The following is a 13,585-nucleotide window of genomic DNA, read 5'->3' on the forward strand; positions in this document are numbered from 1 at the left end:
CGATATTAACGATTGATTTAGAAGAAAGATATGCAATTTATCGATTATCTTGTTCTTATGATCATAAAAAATTAAGAAGTCAGTTTTTAAAGTAAAATTATGAAGCATTACCGCGTTAATATTGCCATCTAAGTCTGCTACTTGTTTTTCGTGAGAAGCTTTCAATTTTTCTTTTTCACGGCCTTGCTTGATTTGCACAGTTTTCCTTTCTTGCATAAATTTCTTCGTATTTTGTTCCTTCTTCTCACGAAGTCGACGATCCTTGTCTCCTTTTGTCTTTAACGCTTTGTCGTTCATTACTTCTTTAGCCGTTTCCACAGATACTTTTACCTGATTCGCGTTCATATCTTTAATATCTCTGAGAAGAAAGAAAAAGGATATTATTGTAGGAATAGCAATTTTGGACAACTAGTTGCATTACTAGTTGCGAGTTTCAAGTAAAGTAAGAGTGCAGAGGTAGTTGTCGCCTAAACTTTCCGATGAACGTAAAAAACAAAAATTGATTGCAAAATGTACGGACAATGTGTAGCTGAATTGTTTTGCATTGTTCTGTACTGTTGCAGCTTACAGTTGTTTTAGTATATCGAATCGTACGTTTATTTCGGTGTTGAAACTGCTTCACACCCCTACCTTTCATCATCCGGAAAATTATATTACCCCGACGGTAAGGAATAATTTTATAAACCACCTATTACATGTCAAGTACAAACTTTGTTCAATTTTACGTATGCTTGAACATTTTTAATTTTACGATAATTTAAGAAGTTTCTATTTTTCATTCTTCAAGCCAAAATTATATGTGAGAAGCGAACGAATAAAAATACTAAAGAGAAATTAGAAATAGAATGTACACACTTGTCATGTTTTGCCTGTAACTGTTTAACCTGAGAGGCCTGTACAATTTCGATTAATTTTTTGAATTCCTCCCGGCCGGCCTCCGTCTGATTCTTCAACATCTCCCATTCCTCTTTTCGTTGCCGTTCTACCATGGCGGACCATTGCGCGGTTTGTTCGCTTATAACTTTTTTCACGTTCGCGTCCTGGAGCAGCGCGCTTTTGCTGTAAATGCGAGATTTGTCATTGCCATGTGGGATTAAGTGCGATAACGACGTTAATCGCGACAATTCGGTAATTTCTAGTTAGCGAAAGTAATGTTTTAGTACACTACGTACTCCTTTCCCTTTACCAATTTATCAATGGCAGCGCAATGATTTTTTTGCATTGTCTGTCGTTCCTTCAGATGCTTCTTCCTCATTGTATCCAGATCCTTCTGTTGTTTTTTCCCCAGTTTGTACGCTTTCTCCTTCTTTAGCGTGTCTATCGTAATTGGCTCTGGCTTCCATTCCTCTAAAAATTTGATAACCGACAAATATTTTATAATTATATATAAATATGGTATCATATAGTCTCACGGTTTATTACACAGAATTAATTTACAATTGTTGCCTTAATAAAAATATTTCTCAATTCGTCACAAAACTTTTACAAACTGATTAACATCTTAATAAAACTAACAGTTCGAGCAAACAATTTAATTCCGGGAGCGTTTAAAAATGTTTGCCGGCGACAATTTCAAATAATGGCACATTAAACGTTCGTTTTCCGTTTTAAGTTTTATGAATGAAAACTTGAAAAACAAGGTATACCCTTTTTAGCCTTTTCCTCTTCTTTCTTCTTCGCCTCGGCCTTCGTGTCGGTTTGCTCGATTCCTAGCCCCTTCATAGTTTCGGCTTGCTTCTCTGCTCCTTTGCTGAATCCACCCGGATCAGACAAGGCTGCCATGAAGTCTACAAGTCGAGAAAGCGGACTCGCATCAGAGGCATCGTCATACACTTCTATTTTTGCTCGGCGAACTTGCTCAAGAGATTACCTTCGAATCCATCGGGTACGTAAATCTTTAGCTCGATGTTACAGAACAACATCGGCAGTGCCATGGGAAAATTCGCCTCGGTTTTCAACGAAATATGTCTATATCCAGCTTGAAGGCCGTCCAATGGTAAAATTCGTTGACCCAACAATTTTCCGCTCTCTTCGTATACACCTATGCGAACAACGAATGTCAATTTATGTCGCTGTTGCAGCGTGAAATTGCATTCTTTGAATCGGTGAAAACGTTTAATAGAACGCCGATAGAGTTGGAAACTAACTAATTAAAGACGTGTAGCTAATTTATTTTTTGGAAACAATGATTCTTCTATAGATTAAAGGAACGATAGATGAATTTATTAAAAATTTATGTGCATTAATATAAATCTGTTAAAATGATTAGAGTCATAGAATTACCAAATCTGAGTACAGCCAAGTCGGGAAGTACAACTTTACGGAATAGAAACGGTTCTTCGTTATAAACTGGATTCAATCCGTTCCCAGGAACCATTCGTGTTCGAAATTCTTTCTTAATTGTGTCTGCTGGCAAACCGTACATATCCACTTCAACGTAAGTGCCGACCTTTTTGTCGGACAAGAATTGTCCTGCTATTACCTGACAAGTAGAATTTATCAACGATTAAACTTTTATTCCATCACTCGATTTACTTAACTAATAATGTGTATTATTATTGATTAGTTTATATTATTATTTTAAAGGCGATTAAATTTTTTAATCCGACTTTTAATATCGGTATTAACGATACAGGCAACAGTCGATCGATAATACTTAATAAAATGTTACTCGTATCGTTACTGTAATTGCTTGTATATAGTAAAATTAAATTTTTATTCGAATAAAACAAATCGTTTCACAAATACCCTGCAAAAATATTCTGACAAAATAAAATGTTGCATATGCAAAGTTTACTTGAACGGAACATTGAGCTGTGATAACACCGTCTACGTCCTCGGAGAATGGATCGAAAATTTTATCCGACCTTCTCATAAAATCAGGCTTTAGTAGATACCCAGTTGTTGCGTTATACTCGAATTTTCCTTGATTTAATTGCATAGGCAAATCGGGTGTTTGAAAATTTAACGCAACCATTTGACAGCCAGCGTTCCAAAAGACCTAAACAAATACAAACCTGATTGATGTACCGAATAATATCAATTTTTCCTAACTATAATTAACGACTTACTTGTGGCATGTAATTCGACGAATCAGCCCTCGTACCTTTTGGGTAAATTCGACTCATCTGACGTTTGTTGTAATTAACAAACTCCACGGCATTCGTTTTCAGGTAGTTGAGTGCCGCAGTCTCCGAAAACGAGGACATATTATGATGTATGTTCTTTTCTGCAACAATAATAGCGCTTATATATCTCAATAGCGAATAACGATATATCATTGTAATTGTTACGTGTATGTTGCATAACCGATTTTACCTAACATTAGATCCAAACTCGTAATGCAGATTACATTTTAGTTTTACTTATTAATTTTACTTACTTACTGCATAATTGTCTTTCGTGATAAATATATTATCATAAAAATTCCCATAGTACTAAAGTATAAAATTAAAATAAAAATACAAATACGAGAATCAATGATACTATTCGTTTGTTGATACAAGATATGGCGAATGCGATGATAAATCGTATGCACATACATAAATTGTACTTACTTTATCAAAAACCTGAAATATGAATATAACGCTTGTATGTTAATATAAATGAAAAGAAAGCACGCTTTACATACTTTCCGCAGTTTCGAAACTTTGAAATTTCACTGGCTGTGCGTAATTAATCATAGAAGAGAGCCATGGATGACACGCCATCGTACTGCCGGTATATTGAACTGGAGGCGCTTCTCCTTCAGCACCCCCTTCACCTGGTGCAGCACCTTCAGCTGGTGCAGCTTCGGGTGGTGGTTCCTCCTAAAATGTTATCAAGATTTTGTTTTCAAAAAAAGACGTGCTGTATGACATGGCTGTGCGGTAGGCTAATAATTTAGGAATATGATTTTCAGAAGAAAATTTTCTAAATAAAATCTGGTAAATTTTAAATAAATTATATCTTAGTTATATTCTAATAGAGGTGGAAGGAAATTTTTAAATAAGCGATAAACATAGTCATAGGGACACCTTTGGCGGTTCCGGTGGTCCAGAAGGTGGTGCGCTGGGATCCTCCACTACTTCGTCTTTCGCCTCGAATTGCCCGGAGCGGAATAACTCGAGCTCCACCTTTTCTACCTCCGGTTTCAGTCTTTTATTCTTGATTAATATCTTTCGCTTCAGTGCACTTGGTGGTGGAAGTGGATGCCCGGGTTCAAGCTGTGCCATTTTATTTACGATTACAAAATAAACGTATTTCTCGCGGGACATTCATCCGTGCGATAAGCACGCTTCTCATATTTTCATTTGATCTGTTCCCTCTGAATCGGGCAAACTCGTATTTTCCAGCGGGCGTGTTAAAAATTTATAAAATTCTGCTGCTACTATTACTTGTCCGTTCGCGAGGAAAAACGCGAGTTTATCGAGTCGCACGAAATACGAATGGGAAAATGTTTTCATAAATTGAGATAACAGGAAATAGACAATTACCGACTTTCGTTTTTCGAACAAATTCTTTAGTATGTTATTCGAGATAACTTCTAATTCAGTATGTGGAAACGAAATTATTTACGATTTTATAAATATAAGCTATATGCAAGAAGAACTTGTTAAATACGTAACGAAGACTTATCTTTCATATGATATCGACGATATTATATATTACTGTTTTATTCAGCGTCGTGTTAAGAGATTCAAGAAATTTAAATCCGAGTATCACATACCGGATAATCTTTCAGAGGCTCTTTCAGTAGCAAGTCACCTAATATTTCATCGCAGTATTTGGCTAACTTATATTGCTGTTTCAGGCAGCAATGATTTTCGAAACTTAGAATTATAGGATACTCCGATGTGACGAACGCTGTGTCCCTTAAAGCGTATATGACATCTTTGAAAAGGATATCAGTACACATAGCTTTGCCGTGAGTTATGATAGGCTCTTCGTCTTCTCCTTTCCCATCCCAACAATCGAGCTCTACACATCTGCCGGCCAACATATTTCATTATCCTTTCTCAAATTGTCCTTACTCCCTCGATAACTTTATCAAATATCAAAAATTTCTCCAACTTACACAAAAAACAGCGTGATCGTTATCATTTACAATATGTATCGTCAAAATTACGGAAATCATAGAACAATTGTCCTACATGTAGTATCGTGGACGAAAGGCCTGGGAAATATCGGACGAACTATGAACAGTGTCGCGAGAGCCGAGGCGCCGTCGGGCCCATCAATGTGTCATCGGTCTTTTCAAGTGCATAGTTTCGTGGAAAAGACCTACGTGACCCTGGCCACGAGCGTCTGCGGAACACGTGTGCGGTGGGCCTAGGAAAAGGACAACAGAATGCGACAACGGCCAGAAAGGGTCAGTCGAGAAACAGAGTGTGAGTCGAGAACGAGAGTGCGAGCGGAGAAGCCGAGTGCGAGTTGAGCGGAGACGGAGGTTGCGAGTGGCGTTGCCGAGAGAGTGTGGATTGCGCTGTGTTCTGTACGTTTGGTATGAATAGTTCAAGTTAAGCCACAATCGTCTTATCTGTCTGATTAACAACTCTATTGTCCACGTTTTGTAAACATATTACATCACGATATTACATATTTTTGGGGGCTCGTCCGGGATTGGACAAGACAGAAAACGAAACGGTTTAACAGAGCTATTCGAGCTAGTTGTGAATTTACCGGTACGCGGTGCGGTAAAAGACGATATCGTTGACTGTTTAAGTTTGTGTTGTGTGAAAAATGGCCAACGTCGGGGACGAACGATTGTCGGGTGAAGAGGGTTCGACGCTGGAGGAGCTGAGGAATAAGCTCGCGCGAATGAACCTCCCTATATCGGGTGCGAGGTCAGTGCTGATTGCAAGGCTGAATCGGGCGTGTAGGGCTGGACAATCGTATCGTAAGGGATCGACGGGCGGTGAAGAGCTAACCGGTCAACGAGATTTAGAAAGTGTACAGAGAGTTGAGCGTGATTGTAACGAAGGTGAGGATGTTGAGAAAATGAATACGAAGGAGTTGAAGGAGCGCCTCGCTAGTTTGGGTTTAAAAACGACGGGAAGAAAAGTAGAATTACGCGCACGGCTACGAGCGGCCATGGATGGTAATGACATATCGTCGGAAGAAGAAAGCGACGACGAAAGTGAGGATGAAGATGACAAGAAAAACGCAAGAGGATACAAGAGAGATACGCGAAGGGTGCATCAGGACCGTGACGAATGTTGTCGAAGGGCATGTGTTGGTTCGACACTGAGTTTTAGAGACGTCGAAGATGCATTAGAGTCGTTTAGTGGCAACAGAGGTGAAAATGTCGAACGATGGTTCGAGTCGTTCGAGGAAGTCGCTGATACGTGCATGTGGTCGGATGGGCAGAAGGCAGTCTACGCAAGGAAGCTGCTGAAGGGATCAGCGAAAATATTTGCGAGCTTCGAGTGTCATGCCAGGACTTGGCATGAGTTGAAGAGGGGGCTAGTGAAAGAATTTTCGAGGAAAGTCAACAGTAGGCAAGTTCATCAGAAACTTGAAGAAACAAAGAAGGAGAGTGATGAAGCATGTTTGGCTTACATGTACCGCATGCTCGAGATAGCCAGCCATGTGGACATGGAGGAGGAAGCAAAGGTGGAATACATAGTGGATGGAATAATAGACGACGAGAACAATAAGGCTGTATTGTACGGCGCTACGTCAATCAAAGAGTTGAGGAAGAGGTTAGTAATGTACGAAGAGCAGAAGAGTCGCAGAGCAAAGTCGATTGTGAAGTCGGCTAAAACCCAGAAGAACGGGAAGCCCAGTCAATCTGTAGATGCAATGAAGAAAAGAAGATGCTTCATTTGCGGTAGTGAGGATCATCTAAGTGTTAAGTGTCCGGAGAGGGGAGAAGGTGTTAGGTGTTTCAAGTGCAGCGGATTTGGACATATTGCAGCGAGGTGTACGGCACGACCGAAAGAGACTTGCGTAGTGTCAAGATCCGAAAAGGGAAAGTACTTGAAGGACGTGTCGATAGATGGCTGCAGGTTTGTCTCGTTAGTGGATACAGGTAGTGACCTTACGTTCATACGAGCGGATGAGTATGTGAGGTTAGGATCACCACCTCTGGGAAACTGCAAACTTAAGTTTGATGGTTTTGGTTCCGCTGGCAATAGTACCTGGGGCGAGTTCACAAGGGTAATGACGGTCGACGGGTGCGACTTTACTGTCACTCTGCATGTTGTCTCGGATAAGGTAATGACAAGACACAGTCTACTCTTAGGTACCGACTTTTTAGACCAGGTAGAGTTGCGAGTCAAACGGGGCGAGGTGACATTTTTACGACTCGACGATCAGACCGACGGTCACGAGGACGCGCCGGATGTGCTGAGGGTAAACGCGATAGAACAATCCGACGAGATCGATTTGTCACATGTACGAGAATCTCATTACCGTGAAGCCATTCGGGATATTATTAAAGGGTATAGGCCGGAGAAGAAGAGAGACGCCGGGATAACCGCGAAAATAGTTCTGAAAAGCGACAAACCGGTAGCGCGAAGACCGCGAAGACTGGCGCCGTCGGAAAGAAAGGAAGTAGATGATCTGATGGAAGCGTGGATAAACGAGGGTGTCATCAAACCGTCAGACTCGGAGTACGCGAGTCCGATAGTGGTAGTCCGAAAGAAAGATGGCTCCATCAGGGTTTGCGTCGATTTTCGCGAGCTTAACGAACTCATTGAGTGTCCACATTTCCCGTTGCCGTTAATTGAAGACGTTTTAGACGCGTTGCAGGGCGCCCAGCTGTTTACAACAATAGATCTGAAAAACGGGTTTTTCCACGTAAGTCTAGACAAGGATAGCCAGAGGTACACCTCTTTTGTTACGCCCACGGGGCAATACGAATTTCTGAAGTTGCCGTTTGGTCTGAAAATTTCTCCTATTGTCTTCCAAAAGTACATATCGAAGATCTACAAAGAACTGATGGATAAGGGTATTGTCATCGTGTACATGGACGATATCATTGTCCTTGCAAAGAATTTAGAGGAGGCATGGGAACGCCTGCAAATGGTCGTAGAATTAACTGGGCAGTATGGGCTAGTCATAAATTGGAAAAAATGTCGTTTTATGCAGAGGGAAATCGAGTATTTGGGACACATAGTCTCGGGAAACACCATAAAGCCGTCCGCTCATAAAACCAAGGCCGTTGCAAACTTTCCCAAGCCAACATCGGTTAGAAAAGTCCAGAGTTTTTTGGGACTTACAGGATATTTCCGAAAATTCATTAGAGGTTACGCGAAGATTGCCAAACCCTTAACCGATCTGTTGAAAAAGGAGATAGACTTCAAGTTCGGGGATCGGGAATCAGAAGCTTTCGAAACCTTGAAAGCAGCGCTTACCAGCGGGCCTGTCTTAACACTCTATAGAATAGGCGCAGAGACCGAGTTGCATACTGACGCGTCCGCAGAGGGTTACGGAGCAATATTAATGCAACTGGATCTGAACGACGGTAAATTCCATCCGGTCTACTTTGCCAGCGGAAAAACAACTCCCACAGAAGCGAGGTACACCAGCTACGAACTAGAGGTGCTAGCGATAGTAAAAGCGTTGAAAAAGTTCAGGGTGTATCTGTTAGGTGTGCCGTTTACTATTGTTACGGATTGTCAAGCGTTCGCCATGACGATGAGAAAGAAAGACTTGTGTGTGCGTGTGGCTAGATGGGCCTTGTTACTAGGCGAGTTTAAGTATCAAGTGTGTCATCGGCCCGGGAAAAGTATGCAGCATGTAGACGCTCTGAGTAGGAACCCCCTGCCGAGCACTATGTATGTAACGGAGAGTGAAGACGGGCTGATTGCACGGTTGAGAAGGGCACAGAACGAGGACATTGAAGTCCGTAGGATTTTGGACGCCGCAACGTGCAGTCAGGCCGACGGGTATGTGCTAAGAAACGATATTCTGTATAAGGAATGTGAGGACGATGTGCTAATAGTAGTATCGAAGGCGATGCGGGCTCAGGTAGTCAGGCAAGCGCACGAGCGTGGGCATTTCGAGGTTACCAAAACAGAAGCTATGGTCAAGAAGGACTTCTGGTTCAAGGGGTTACGCGAAAAGGTTGAACACGTGGTATCCAGCTGCCTTGACTGTAGCCTAACCGAGCGAAACATAGGTAAGCTAGAAGGGAGCCTGCGAAATTACAAGAAAAGAAGAAAGCGTGCGAAGCAGTACCGAAGGAAGGACCCGCACACACCTCGATTTTATGAAACCTTGGGTCCTAAATGCCGAAAGTGACGCATCTGATGACAGCGAGATAGAAGGCAACATCTGAGGGCAGATGTTATTGCAGGATGGCCGAATGTAGTATCGTGGACGAAAGGCCTGGGAAATATCGGACGAACTATGAACAGTGTCGCGAGAGCCGAGGCGCCGTCGGGCCCATCAATGTGTCATCGGTCTTTTCAAGTGCATAGTTTCGTGGAAAAGACCTACGTGACCCTGGCCACGAGCGTCTGCGGAACACGTGTGCGGTGGGCCTAGGAAAAGGACAACAGAATGCGACAACGGCCAGAAAGGGTCAGTCGAGAAACAGAGTGTGAGTCGAGAACGAGAGTGCGAGCGGAGAAGCCGAGTGCGAGTTGAGCGGAGACGGAGGTTGCGAGTGGCGTTGCCGAGAGAGTGTGGATTGCGCTGTGTTCTGTACGTTTGGTATGAATAGTTCAAGTTAAGCCACAATCGTCTTATCTGTCTGATTAACAACTCTATTGTCCACGTTTTGTAAACATATTACATCACGATATTACATACATATAAGATGTAAAGCATTGTATTTAACATGCAAATAGTCCTTGTAATTTTTAAATATTTTTGCCATTAATTTTTAATCATAATGAATCAAATACGTTTAAAATAATAATAATCACAGCAGAATCTTTTATATAAGCAGGTAGAAATTAATTTTTCCTACATAACTAGAGTCAAAATGTAAAATTTGTACAAAAGATTTAGTCCGATTTAATAAACTCTACAGTTTAATCTGATGTTTTTAAACATTGATGATTTATCGATACGAATAAAATTTATATCGTTTGTATTAAGAATTTCTAATAATATCCAACTGTCATTGAAATTAAAAATTAAAAAAGGACCTAGAGTGCCTGAAATGTTATAAATTACTAATATATAATAAATTACTAATGATTAATAATTACCTGCAACCAGCTAACAAGACTTGTCTATACATCTCAACGGTACTTTTACCACCGATTTGTCTGCCACTCAGATAAGTATTGTGACTGGAATTAATATAATAATGGGCAAGAGGTTGATCCATGTCCATCCATTCTTCCAATTTGTCCAAAAATACAGGTGCATTTTCATCAGACATTAGGTAACGAATGAAACCCTCCTTGGTTAAGGACTCTACATACGGAAATAAAGAAAATAAAAATGCATCAAATAAATATTACGGAAGAAGGAAAAATTAAAAAATAATTTGTAATCATATATATATACACACATTAAACATTTAAAATTATATATACATAATAAAAATATAAATAGTAATAACTATAAATTAAAATAATTATAAATAAATAAATATAAAGTTATATGTACTTTCTCCTGCTCGTCTGATCCTCTAATCGTACTTTAAACAAATTCATTAAATCTAGATTTATTAATGTTTATTGCCACACTGTATCAGTTTTTAATATTCCAAACGATAGGATTAAAAATACAAAACACAACTCCAATGTATGCATTTCATAAAAAAGAAAATACATAAATATCAATGGCATTTTATTTTGTAAGTGACTTTGTAATAAATCGTAGTTCTATATATCTTCGTGACTAATGATTACATTGATGTAGGCTAGATGTGACGTTAAAACCAACTAAAGGAGAAAGAGGAAGGGAAAAAAAAAAGGAAATTTCGTGATTCTAGAACGTAAATCGTTTTAGCAAATAAACTTACTGTCATTCCTTGCTTTCTCATCTTGTTCGTAATCGTTGATTATTTCCGTGCATCGTTTCTCATCGTAAAGGGGATACAAAATTTCGTTCAGTCGAGGGTCTCTTTGTTTCTCGTTCATAAATTGTACTAACTGACCCAGACTGATCGTATCCGATTTTCCTTTGGTTCTGAAATATACCATTAGTACCATAATAAACGTTATTTCAGAAGATTTATGACGCTATTCGCAGTAATTTTACCTCTATGTAACTAGTACTTACATCGATTGGAATAATTCCTCGATATCGTTGCGAGGGCAAATTTTAAAGTACAAATTCTTAAATTTCTCGAACGTGAAATCCTTAGGCTCAATTTTATCGCTCTGAAAATGATAATATTTATGTAATTAATTCTACTATTTTTTGTCTAGATTAATTTTTATTATTACCGACTAATTTTTACTTGTAAACTTTCTTCTGTTCGAAGTAGATAGCTTTAAAGAAATTGTCAACGTCTTGGGAAAAAGAACTTTTGTTCAACTAATCGTTTAACTTTATCGCACGGATGGAACAAGGTATCGTTAAAATTGAGAACCTAGTATTTCTGTTAGTAATGTTTGAAAATTCTATGAGACATAGAAGCAAAAGGTTTAGTTTAAATAAACCGAATGTAATATTAACACGTGTAATATTCACTGTTACTTTAGTCTTTTTATTTTTCACAGCCTAAAAATACTTGACATTGTCTATATAGACTTTACAAGGATAATAAGATTGCGCGTATTGAAGAGGAAGCTTACCTTTCCACTAGGTAAGCCCATGTCTGCTAGCCCTTGATAAACTAATTTTTCTGTTTTCCCAGAGGCGAATGTCTTTGATATAACTTTCACTGGCACTTTTCCTTTAGGATCTACTTGAAAGCTCAATCTCATCCAACTGTTAAACAAATATATAATTAAAATTATAATTTAAACTCCTTAATAACACGCGTATACATCGCCTATATTGAAAACTTACTAAAATTTATAACGATATTCGTTTCGAAATAAAATTCTTAGCTAAGAAAGGAATTATTGTAAATGTGTATTAGAGTGTAAAAGTTCTAGAATCGTAAAGGATTAAATTTCGTGAACGGGAACTCACAGCCTATTTATAACGATTACGAATGTGTAGCAAGTACTGTAGTAGCGATATAGTATAATTTAATAAAAGTATTGAAAAAGGCTAACAGCCTTCAAGCGACTAGCTAGATGATAATGCAGAGACAATTATATTAACGTAAACGTTACGTACTGCTTCATTAGTTGTATCGTCGGGCAAACATTTGAAGCTTTCGTGTTGTGCGTAATTAACCGTAACCCAACTTGCCAATCCTAGACCAGATAAATGTCCAATTTAAGAAATATGATCTAGATTCCCGATTAAATCTAGAGGAAGAATAGCTTATTTCTTTTTCTGTTTTACTACCTTAGCCGTTTTTGCGTCTGCACAAATAACATGCTGATAATGAATATTAGTGTAATCGATACCCGAGCATATAGTTAAACTCTTCTGGTCTATTTCTTCCATTGTCCCGTGTTTACTTATTTTATGGCACAATTTAGGATCCTAAGCAATACAATTAAAACAAAAAAATACAATACAATTAAAACAAATATAAATTATACAGGGTGGTTGGTAACTGGTGGCACAAGCGGAAAGGGGGTGATTCTACGCGAAAAAAGAAGTCGAAAATATAGAATAAAAATTTTTCGTTTGAGGCTTTGTTTTCGAGAAAATCGACTTTGAATGTTCGCTCGGTACACGTGCACTTTATTGTCTCGATGGAAAAATTAAAAAAAAAAATTTTTATTCTATATTCTCGGCTTCTTTTTTCGTGTAGAATCACCCCCTTTCCGCTTGTACCACCAATTACCAACCACCCTGTATACACGGATGATCTAGTATGTATAAAAAATCGATTAGATATTATACAACCCTTTTGGATACCTTAAACAAATAGTTGTCGTATTATTTACCTTTGGCGTGCCACCATAACGAATATCACTCACTTGAGCCAGTTCTATTACATCGCCGTCCTGCGTAAAAAGATTTATGATTGAAAAATATTTATTCGAACGAAATATCATTATGTAAAATAAATATAATAGTCAGCTTGTGTTTTCTCTTCTAATATTATTTCTATTTTCTTACTGCATATCCAATTTCATAAAAGAAAATATTTTTTCATAATACTCGAGTCTTATCTCGAAATGGACAAGTATCTATGCAAAATTTGTGTTTTGAAACAAGATAGTGACTTGGAAAATCTACCTTGCCGTCGCTCTTCCAATAGATAAAAAATCCATATTCATCGACTTTAAATAAGCAGTTTGGTTCATATTCGGTGTTTTCCTTGTCTTCGAACCAGCGATCGAACGTTGAACCATTTCTCAAAAGTTCCGGTACCTCGATTCGCCAATTGAATTCGAACTTCTTTGTCATATTGCCGACTTTTCCGGTTTGTCGACGAAGTGATCTAGCTTCTGATTATTTTGAAGTGAACTTGGGATGGTAGGAGACTCGAATGGCTCGATTCTGTCGCGAAACAGTGCACGAAGGCTCATAATGCGATTAGGCAAATCCAATTTAGCATTATATGAGGATTCGCTCGCGACTGTGTAGGGAGATCGTCGCGTAACAGATTTTTAACTTACAT

At 38.9% G+C, this 13,585-nt stretch overlaps 1 protein-coding gene across 1 annotated transcript in view; it reads right to left on the bottom strand.

Moving 5' to 3' along the window:
- LOC117157952 (1-phosphatidylinositol 4,5-bisphosphate phosphodiesterase) overlaps window positions 1–13,543 on the bottom strand; it is a 15,253-nt gene extending 1,710 nt beyond the window's left edge. Inside the window, exons 1-19 of the mRNA XM_033336321.2 lie at window positions 13,201–13,543; window positions 12,906–12,965; window positions 12,355–12,495; window positions 12,181–12,260; window positions 11,688–11,823; window positions 11,170–11,270; window positions 10,910–11,076; window positions 10,146–10,356; window positions 4,709–4,967; window positions 4,017–4,205; window positions 3,632–3,809; window positions 3,072–3,229; window positions 2,798–3,001; window positions 2,284–2,482; window positions 1,871–2,041; window positions 1,647–1,787; window positions 1,173–1,347; window positions 856–1,059; window positions 112–358 (exon numbers count right to left, since the gene is read on the bottom strand). Coding sequence (XP_033192212.2) covers window positions 112–358; window positions 856–1,059; window positions 1,173–1,347; window positions 1,647–1,787; window positions 1,871–2,041; window positions 2,284–2,482; window positions 2,798–3,001; window positions 3,072–3,229; window positions 3,632–3,809; window positions 4,017–4,205; window positions 4,709–4,967; window positions 10,146–10,356; window positions 10,910–11,076; window positions 11,170–11,270; window positions 11,688–11,823; window positions 12,181–12,260; window positions 12,355–12,495; window positions 12,906–12,965; window positions 13,201–13,371 — 3,192 coding nt within the window. The 5' untranslated portion in view covers window positions 13,372–13,543. The remainder of the gene's footprint in view (window positions 1–111; window positions 359–855; window positions 1,060–1,172; window positions 1,348–1,646; window positions 1,788–1,870; window positions 2,042–2,283; window positions 2,483–2,797; window positions 3,002–3,071; window positions 3,230–3,631; window positions 3,810–4,016; window positions 4,206–4,708; window positions 4,968–10,145; window positions 10,357–10,909; window positions 11,077–11,169; window positions 11,271–11,687; window positions 11,824–12,180; window positions 12,261–12,354; window positions 12,496–12,905; window positions 12,966–13,200) is intronic.
- Window positions 13,544–13,585: the final 42 nt, after the last annotated feature.

The sequence above is a fragment of the Bombus vancouverensis genome, chromosome 6 (assembly GCF_051014615.1).
Source record: "Bombus vancouverensis nearcticus chromosome 6, iyBomVanc1_principal, whole genome shotgun sequence".
NCBI lineage: Eukaryota > Metazoa > Arthropoda > Insecta > Hymenoptera > Apidae > Bombus > Bombus vancouverensis.